The sequence below is a fragment of the Delphinapterus leucas genome, chromosome 10, assembly GCF_059928025.1.
Source record: "Delphinapterus leucas isolate spDelLeu-1000000601 "Yukka" chromosome 10, BTC_Dleu_Yukka2, whole genome shotgun sequence".
Lineage (NCBI taxonomy): Eukaryota > Metazoa > Chordata > Mammalia > Artiodactyla > Monodontidae > Delphinapterus > Delphinapterus leucas.
The window spans coordinates 23,530,678-23,539,840 of NC_143138.1; the positions used below are offsets into that span (position 1 = coordinate 23,530,678).

General features: G+C 50.6%; 2 protein-coding genes across 7 annotated transcripts; one reads left to right on the forward strand and one right to left on the reverse strand.

Annotated features, from left to right (window-relative positions):
• Positions 1-17: 17 nt before the first annotated feature.
• On the reverse strand, positions 18-2,604 carry DXO (decapping exoribonuclease). Of its 3 annotated transcripts, none has more exons than XR_002643489.3 (7): positions 2,130-2,604; positions 1,520-1,921; positions 1,121-1,356; positions 814-1,033; positions 555-690; positions 311-434; positions 18-225 (listed from the first exon to the last, which is right to left on the reverse strand). XR_002643489.3 is itself a non-coding variant. In XM_022566211.3 (7 exons), exons 2-7 carry the CDS (start codon positions 1,873-1,875, stop codon positions 75-77), a joined length of 1,194 nt encoding a protein of 397 aa, XP_022421919.1. In that variant the 5' UTR covers positions 1,876-1,921; positions 2,130-2,595; the 3' UTR covers positions 18-74. The 3 variants fall into 3 exon arrangements, 2 of the variants coding, with proteins under 2 accessions (XP_022421919.1, XP_089774729.1); XM_022566211.3 differs by having other exon boundaries at positions 311-405; positions 2,130-2,595; XM_089918603.1 differs by lacking the exon at positions 311-434.
• On the forward strand, positions 2,558-8,982 carry WHR1 (winged helix repair factor 1). 4 transcript variants are annotated; one of them, XM_089918610.1, is made up of 7 exons: positions 2,560-2,757; positions 2,915-3,051; positions 6,597-6,692; positions 6,982-7,121; positions 7,972-8,069; positions 8,181-8,377; positions 8,532-8,617. In XM_089918610.1, exons 1-6 carry the CDS (start codon positions 2,658-2,660, stop codon positions 8,330-8,332), a joined length of 723 nt encoding a protein of 240 aa, XP_089774736.1. In that variant the 5' UTR covers positions 2,560-2,657; the 3' UTR covers positions 8,333-8,377; positions 8,532-8,617. The 4 variants fall into 4 exon arrangements, with proteins under 4 accessions (XP_089774735.1, XP_022421923.1, XP_089774736.1 ...); XM_022566214.3 differs by having other exon boundaries at positions 2,565-2,757; positions 8,181-8,328; positions 8,532-8,686; XM_089918609.1 differs by lacking the exon at positions 8,181-8,377 and having other exon boundaries at positions 2,558-2,757; positions 8,532-8,982.
• The last annotated feature ends 181 nt before the right edge of the window (positions 8,983-9,163 follow it).

Below are 9,163 nucleotides of genomic sequence, written 5' to 3' on the forward strand. Positions count from 1 at the left end.
AGACAGCAGGGAGAACCACCTAGAAATATGCCTTTATCTGTGCACACAGAAACAGGACCAGCCCCTGCGAAGCATCAGTCCTTGGGGGAGGGTGTCTTGGGGGGTGACAGGAGGTCCTGGGTCATGGCTTCCACGTACCATGTAGGCAGGAAGGCATGGGGTGCATCTCGATGTTCAGACACTGTGACTGGGCTGCCAGGCTCCCAGGAGAAGAGGTAGACGAGCCTGCGGGGCAGATGGAGTCCCGAGTTGAGGGCTGGAGGCTGAGCTTCTGGGACCCAGAGGGGAGGGACAGAGCTGAATGCCTCACCTGGGGTCATCCTGGACAACTGTGTTCTGGGCAAAGCTAAGGAAGGCAGCACAGAAGTTCATGCACACGGAGGGATTCCAGCCATCACGGTCATTCTGGAGGAAGCCCAGGAGGATGCAGAAGACTGGCAGTGAGGGCGAGGGTGGGAGAAGGGGAAGGTGGACTACAGATCCCTGGACACTGAACCTGTGGTCTTGGCACAGTGGGGGGGATACAGGTGGGAGCTGTGACACCATTGCCTTACCCTGACGTATTCAAACATCTCCATGGTACGAAAGGTCTTGAGGGAACAGACAAAACCCTCTGGGTTACGGAAGCCAGCAACAACATTTGGGACCCCCGGAAGGAATGACTGAGCCCACCATTTCAGGAGCTTCCGTCTGTCAGGAAAGGCAAGGGGTCAGTGGGACCCCTCCACCACCCTCCAGCCTCCTCCTCTTCCCCCAAGTCCCCTTCCCAGCTGTCAATCCTAGGCTCTCAACCTGCCCACCCCCATCCTGAACCTGTAGAAGCTCTTCCGTTGGCCAGGGCTGTGCATCTCCTTGGAGGTCTTGAGCTCCACATAGCAGGTGGGGGGCTGTGTGGTTGGGGCCTGGGGGTCTATGCAGTCTACCTCCCCGGAGAAGAGCAGAGGATGGTTTCCCAGGCGGCTGCGTAGCACAGAGCAGAAGGCCACGTTGGTGTTGACCTCCCCAGAGGGATCTGTGGAGCCTCCAGGTTTGTCTGCACAAGAAGAGAAACAGGAGCAGGGCTGGGGTCTCAGTCTCTGGGGAAGGGGGAGTGGGCCACAGAGCTGGGGGCAGTTCTCACCTGCACACATGTACTGCTCGAACTTGTACCCCATGTACATAAGCTCCTGGAGGACGGGTGGCCGGGTAAGCCTCTGAACCCGAGCAGCCGGCGTCTCCACCTCACTCAAGTACAGTGTCCCCTGGAACCGGGAGGCCGCCAGCTGCCAGCCTTCCTGCCGCTCATATGGTGTCGTCAGCAACTTTGTCAGGTGCCCCCGCCACGTCACTATGGCCCCTGCCAGCCAGCCTGGACCCCTGAGAGGGAGGAGTTAAGGGCTGAAGGTCTGACACAAGCATTGGCGCACACGGCTCCCCCAAAGAATAGCATAAGGGCTGACCCCACTCCCGCTTTGGCTCTCCCAGTTTTAGAGGGTAGGTGTAGGTCTCGAGAGCTACTTGTGTGCTATGCTTTGCTCACCCCTCTAGCCGGCCTCGGTGCTCCAGGACCCAGCACAGCAGGTGGTCCAGCCTCTCTTGGACCTCTTCATCCCGGGGCCTGTATCGATCAGGGTATCCGTCTCTGAGGTCAAAGTTGGGGCTTTGACCATTAGTGGGAGGTGGGCAGTAGTACCGCAAGGCTCGAGCATCTCCATGGTACTGGCGTTGTGCATCCAGGGAAAAGCAGCCCAGTTCAGAGGGGCGCCGGTAGAAAGGAAATGGTCCAACGTAGAGGGCAGGGTCTGTGGGCAGTGAGGATGCTGGGAGGAGGAGCTTGTTCCAAGGCTCGGCTTCCTCTATCTTTCCGGCTCCTCTCTTAGTCCCTCTGGACTCCATGAGGTCCTGAGAGACGACGGGGAAGTTCCCTTTTTAAAGAGAAGGGCTGGAGAAGAGAGACTTCTAGTCAGGACTAAGCGAGCCTCCAGATGGCCGGGCTCTGGCTTTGAAACATGCAGGCCCCATGTCCTCAAACAGAACCATGGCCAGGTGCACATCACACCTTTTCCCTTGACCTATACCCCCACCCCCAGTTCCTCCAAACGCAGCGAGGTTAGGAAGGATGTCTGGGCTCAGATCAAGGATCTGGTTACCTCAAATCCCGCCAACCTCGACTTCCACCTTCACAGAGCTATGACGTCACGGCAGGTACGTCACATGTCGAAGAGGGACGCAAAGGTGGTCCGCCCCCCGACCCCCCGCTCTCGATGACGCAATCACTCAGCGACAGCGGCGGCCTAACCCTTCGGCGGGGGGGGGCAGTGCGCTTTACACCAGGAGGGAGATCACAGCGTGGCCACCTGTGCCCCTCCGCACCTCCCAGGCCTCCCCGGACGTGTGGCTCTCGGAGGAAGCCAATCAGCAGCGGACGTGGGGCCTCAGCCAATGAGGGTGGCGCTTGTATCTGTATTGGCACCGCCCCTCCCGGCAAGGGCCAAAGGGATGACAAGTTGACGCCCCTTTCGTCACTACGTCGGCCTACTAAGACCGGGCTGACTGGTCTCTAAGGGGGGACGCCCAGGGAGCCCGTGCGTCACTGCTCTGCGCCGGATGACTATTTTCGTGTTCTTTTCCTTCAGTTATCTATCTACCTCTTCCCCGCATCCACAGGATCCCGGGATATGAACCGGAAGAGGCATCGCCTGGTCCCGGAGGCCTTCGGACAGAAGAGGCGGCGGGAAGGAGGGGATGTAGAGGCAGATCCTTTGCGGGGAGAGTCAGGTAACTATGGCAACCCCGGGGCGAGGCTAAAGACCCCCAGGTGGGAGCGGCTTCGCTTCTGGTAACCCTGTATGTTGGGACAACAGCACCCCCAGGGTCGTAACCCCGCTTCTCCCCGCCCCCGCTCACGTCTCAGTGACCCGGTCTCTCCTCCCAGGGTCTGCGCGCGCGGCAGTTGCTGAGCTACTGCGGCTGTTCCCGCGAGTCCTGTTTCAGGATGCGCTACCGCCCATCGCGCTGAGGAGCCAGGTGTACAGCCTAGTGCCCGACCGGACGGTGGCTGACCGGCAGCTGGTGAGGGGCGTCAGAGCGACCGACCGAAGGCGCTTCCGTGCCTTGCGGGCACTTACGAGGTTCTCCCCATCACTCACTCGGTCCACCAGCTATTCTGCCATTCAGCAAGCGTTGGGTCTTTCTGGGCCAGGCATTGCGCCAGGCACTGCGGTGCCAAGGAGAATGCTATAGAGAGCATGCCAAATCATGAAGGTGGAAGAGCGAAGCTTTTGGGGAAACTGAGTCACCGTGCGTGGTTCGAGCCTACAGCGCTAGGAATGCAGGCAGACGTCAGATTAGGACAGGCCTTGTACGTCAGTATTTCCATCTTCCACTGAAGGCGGTGAGCTGGTAGAGAATGTTCAACAGGAGAGAGAACGGTGTTTTGCAGGGACTGGAAGCGGTGAGATGAGGTAGGGAGATCAGTTAGGAAGATACTGCTGCTGAGAACAGGTGAAGGCCTAAATTAGGGCAGTGTATAGGGAGGGAGAGGATGGGTGAGGAATGTGGAGAGGGGGAAGAGGGAGGAATCCAGAATAACTTTCGGATCTTCTGGATGACTGAGTAGCTGGTGGAGTGAATAGAGTAGGAGCACATTGAATTGTTGGGGGCAGATGGTGTGTTTGATTTTGCACAAGCTGAGTTGGAGGTGCTTGTGGGGCATCCAAAGGCAACTGGGCAGTAGACAGTTGGGTGAGGGTTTGGAGAATTCTGGGCCACTCATACAGAACTGGAAGTCATCGAGATGTGAGTAGTTGTTCAGTCTGTGGATGTGGGTGAGACCGATAGGAAGAGGGAGGAGAGGAGCAGTTTTTAACCTTTTCACAAACTTTAGAAGACAATGAAAGCTATGGCTCTCTCCAGAAAAATGCATATATATATATGGCATATGTACAATTTGGGGGGGCAGGGGATTGTTTCACAGATCCTCTGAGGCCAAAGGTTAAGGACCCCAGGTTTGCAGTGACAGATAATAGAGCCAAATTCCCAATGCTGGGAGATACCAGCATTTAAGGCAGCGTTTCTCAAAGTATGTCCTGAGTTCTACATGTACCAAATTACCTGGACTGCTTATTCAAAACTACAGGTTCCTGGGACTCTCTCAGTGCGAATGAATTAAGATTTCTTGAGGTAGGACCTTGGAATCTACATTTTAAAGCTACTGCCCCAAGTGATTCTTAATGTGCCTTAAAATTTGTGGTTCAGTGGCAGTGTTAGAACCTGTGATTCAAGGCGGTGGTCTGTGATGAGGTCAAGTAAAATAATATCCAGTTGGATTTAGCACTTGGCAACCTGTCAGGAAGAAAGAATAGAAGAAAAGGAAGATGGAGACTAGCTCCAGTCTCTTAAGGAAGCAAGTCAGAACCACTCCTTATAGAGTATTTGTTGTTTTTAACCTATTGGTGTTAGCTTAAATTTTAGAAAAGCTTTAAAATTGCACAAAAGAAAATATAAACACACACAATTTAAAGAATGTTTATAAAGCAAATACCCACTTAACCATCACCCAAGTCAGACTGTACAACACGACCAACAACCCACATATATCGTTCTCTGATCAAAATGTCTTAAGTCCCTGGGAGGTGACACACTTGACTGGTATGATAATCATTCCCTTGGTTTTCCTTATGCCATCTATATGTTTATCCATAAGCTATATAGCTTAGTTACCTACTTTTGAACTTGATATAAACAAAAGCATACCATATGTATTTATTTACATCTTGTTTCATTAGATGAATATTTTTGAGATTCATCCGAGTTGTTACATGTAGCTATAGTTAATTCATTTTCATAGATTTCCGTTTTATGAATATATCCCATTTTGCCCATTCTAGTGGAAGAAATTGTATTTTTTAAGAATTTGTCAATTTCATCTAAATTTTCAAATTTATTGGCATAAAGTTTGTAATCTCATTTTATTGTCTGTAGAATCTTGAGTGATGATCCTTTTTTCATTCTTTATATTGGTTATCTGCTTTTTCTAGGTTCTCCTTTCCCCCTTTTTTCTTGGTCGGTCTCACCAGGGTTTATCAATTTTAATAGTCTTTCAAAGAATTATCATTTAGCTTTGTTGCTCTCTCTTGCGTGCATGTTTTCCATCTCATTTATGTTTCCCCTCTACTGTTGGGTGTATTTTACTTTTTTTCCCCATTAATTTTTCTCCTCTATTCTTTTCTAATAGATGCATGTCAGACTGTCGTTTCCCCCTAAGTTCTGAAATATATCTATATCATCTGTCAAGTTTTGGTATATGTTTTCATTATCATTCATTTCAAAATATCTTCTAATTTCCTTTGTGACTTTTTTCTTTGACTTACTGGGTTGATTAGAAATGTATGTCTTACTTCCTAAACATTTTCTAATTACCTTGTTGTTAATGATCTCTGGCATAAATGATATTATGGCCAGAGGACGTACACAATATGATTTCAGTCATTTGAAGCTTATTGAGACATGCTTTGTGCTATATGGTCAGTTTTGCTAAATATTCTATGTATTTGAAAAGAATGTGCATTATTCAGTTACTAATTTCTTAGTAACTAAAATTATTGAAATCTTTCATTTCCTCACTGATTACTATTTTGTCTATTCTGTGAGTTTATACGAGTTGGATTAATGTACTTTTGTGATTTTGTTATTGGCTCTTCAAATACTTCCCATGCCTTATTATCTCTTTTCTTTTTTTAAAAAATTTTGTTCATTTATTTATTTATTTTTGGCTGCGTTGGGTCTTCGTTGCTGCATGCGGGCTTTCTCTAGTTGCTGTGAGCGGGGGCTACTCTTCGTTGTGGGCTTCTCATTGCGGTGGCTTCCCTTGTTGTGGAGCACGGGCTCTAGGCACGCGGGCTTCAGTAGTTGTGGCTCGAGGGCTCTAGAGTGCGGGCTCGGTAGTTGTGGTGCACGGGCTTAGTTGCTCCGTGGCATGTGGGATCTTCCCGGACAAGGGCTTGAACCCATGTCCCCTGCATTGGCAGGCAGATTCTTAACCACTGTGCCAGCAGGGAAGTCCCCCAATTACTTCTATGAGTTCTTGTTTTCACTTAGATATTATATTAGTCTGGTAATTCCTTATTATCTTGTGAGCTCTTTAATGCTTAAACAATTTTTAAATAATATTTTTTGCAGCATTTTACTTAATTTTCAGTGGGTGAGTTAGTCTTGCTATATTCCTAGAAACACAAGTCGTGGTTTATTTTTATTTGTTTTAAACATTTTATCCCATATTCCTCTCTACCTTCTCCACCCAAAATCTAGACTGTTAATCCTTGAGGGCAGGGCCCATGTCTTAATCGCTATTTTATCTTAGTGTCTGCCTATGACTGGTCTTAGAAAATACGTATTCATTGTTTAACAGATAACTGATAAGGTGAGTGGGTGAAAGACTAATTGGAAGAGACTATTTGGTGATCCACTTGATTCTCTCCCCATAATTTTTCCTTAGTTTTTTAGAGGAAAAAACTCCCCAATACTTGCAAACAAAATCTCCCTGCACAGGTGTCCAGAGTATAGCAGAACATCTTACCCTGACACCCTTCTTTTCATTGTCATCTCTGTGGAGACAGAAGGCGCTTCAAGAGCAGGGGGAGATCAGAATCATCCAACTAGGCTTCGACTTGGACGCCCAAGGGATCATCTTCACTGAGGACTATAGGACCAGAGTGCGTGTGACTGTGTGTGTCATGGGGGCCAGGGGAGGGGGTACAGGGAAATTAGGGAATGGAAATAAAAAGAAGAGAGACAAGTCCCCCACCTCACATCTCACAGAGAGGGCACAGGTCTCTGGTAAGTATTGGTATGAGGGAGAGGAAGAAGAGGAAGAGGAAAAGCATGAGAGGTAGAAGGACCTGATTAGAAGGAAAAACATAGGAAGAGAAATGTTGTCTTGGGGATAGAGGTCAGTTGGGGGTGAAGGTGGGACCAGACCTTGTGTCTCATTTCTGGTTCCAGGTCCTCAAGGCTTGTGATGGCCGACCATACGCTGGTGCAGTGCAGAAGTTTCTGGCTTCAGTACTTCCAGCCTGTAGTGACCTTAGCTTCCAGCAGGACCAAATGATTCAGACCTTTGGCTTCAGGGACCCAGAAATCACGTGAGACCTGCGGGACCAACAGAATCAGGCATCTGGCCCCTCCCTACCTCCCTCCAGTCCCATCCAGCCTTGTCCTCTTTCTTTTGGTGAACCTGTTAAAAACGCTGACTCTTCTTTTTAACAAAATGACCTAAATTTGTGCTCCGCCCCCAAGAGAAGAGGCCTCTCCCATCTGGGGCCTTGGAAAGAGCCCTGGACTACAATTTAAGAGATCTGGGTGGCTAATCAAATAGAGAGAGAGGCCTGGCAGGAGCCGTAAATGCCTGATGGGAATCATGCTGAGACCAAGGGAATAGAGAATGGTAGCAGCCGTGATGCCCCAAAAGCATTCACATTCAAAAGAACAACCACCGGGCAAGGGCTAAATAGAAATACCGTTTCAGGAGGCTGGGTCTGGCTCCAGCTCCCTACTTTGTAACCCATGATATACATGAAAGCATTTTATAAACTTTCTTTTCAGTAAGATGTGGGAAGAGCTATGGTGGGGTGTGCGTAGGAAGTGGCAGGAGCTCGGGAGAAAGGCCTCTGTTTCTCCCCTGGTGGTGGGACTGAGAGTGTGTCAGGGTGTGTGGTCAAGGAGGGCTTCGGAGAGGAGGAGCTGTTTTAGTGAACATGTAATGATAACAGGAGAAGAAAGTGTTGGGGGAGGGCAGTCAGGTAGGAGAACAGAGCAAGCAAGGGCACGGGGCACTGAGCAGCGTGGTGTGCGCGGAGAACTGCTCCAGGCTGGGCTTCTGTCACCCAGTCCCTTTGCCTGGGTGCCCAGGCTTCTGGAGACTTAGTGTCCAAACATTAGTGGGCGGGAGGAGAGAGGGCTCTCAGAGCGAATGCCTCATCTCCCCCTTCTTAGGCAGCTGGTGAATGCCGGGGTCCTCACTGTCCGAGATGCTGGAAGTTGGTGGCTAGCCGTGCCTGGAGCTGGGAGATTCATCAAATATTTTGTTAAAGGTATCCTGTCTGCAGCTCAGGCCCGCAACCCCTCAAGAACACTTTTTGGTGACTCCTCAGGCCTCCAGGCCTTACTCACCATTCCCCTCTCCCGTGCCACCTCTCCTCCAGGGCGCCAGGCTGTACTCGGCATGGTCCGAAAGGCCAAGTACCGGGAGCTGCTCCTTTCAGAGCTCCTGGGCCGGCGGGCACCTGCCGCGGCACGACTTGGCCTCGCTTACCATGTGCATGACCTCATTGGGGCCCAGCTGGTGGACTGGTGAGTCTTGCCCCCCAGCCTCTGGCAGATGACAGCGTAATGACCCAAGGTTGGATTTTCTCCCCACTCGTGCTTCATTCACTAGCAAAGCCCAGCTCCTCTCTCGTTCTCTGGAACCCGGGAACATCCTCGGCCAGACTCTGAGTTCTCCTCAGACCTTAGGCCTAGGTATCTGGCTCCAGCCTTGTCTTTCTCTTGCACAGTGTCTCCACCACTTCTGGAACCCTCCTCCGCCTGCCAGAGACATGAGGATTCTGCTTGTCGTTGCACAGCTCCCCGGAGTGGGGAGCAAGGGGCCCAGGAGTGCTGGCTGCCCTGGCTGAGACAGGGTCACCTTGGGAAGGCTTGGGAGCCAGGATGAGTGTTGGGCTCGCGTCTCTGCAGAGGGTCAGATGTGACTGCTGCTGTTTACCTGGGCTCTGACCCAGTGGGGGGTTTGGGCAATGCTTCTCTGCCCTTTCATGCAAGTGGAGCCAGAAACGGTGCCAAGGCCATGGCTGCTGCCTTTCACGCAGCAAGGTGCTACCACTCTTCTGTCTTGGGATAGGAAGGAGGGGTTTCTGGTGAGGCTGCTAAAGGAGGACAGGGTTCTTTTCCCTACATGTTGGGTTGAAATTGCCAAATAAAGTACTTCTGCCTGTGATATTTTCTGGATGTCTTTTGTTTAATGTGACACGTGTGTTCGGGCACGTCGTTTTGGGGGTAGAGGTAAAGCCAAAGTTGGGCCTGAGCTTTGCCTCATTGTTCAGAGATTAAAAAGGGACACTGAGGTCAATTCCCCCTCTGGCATGCTGAGGATGTGCCTGATCTCCGAAACCACAGAATTTCTGTTAGA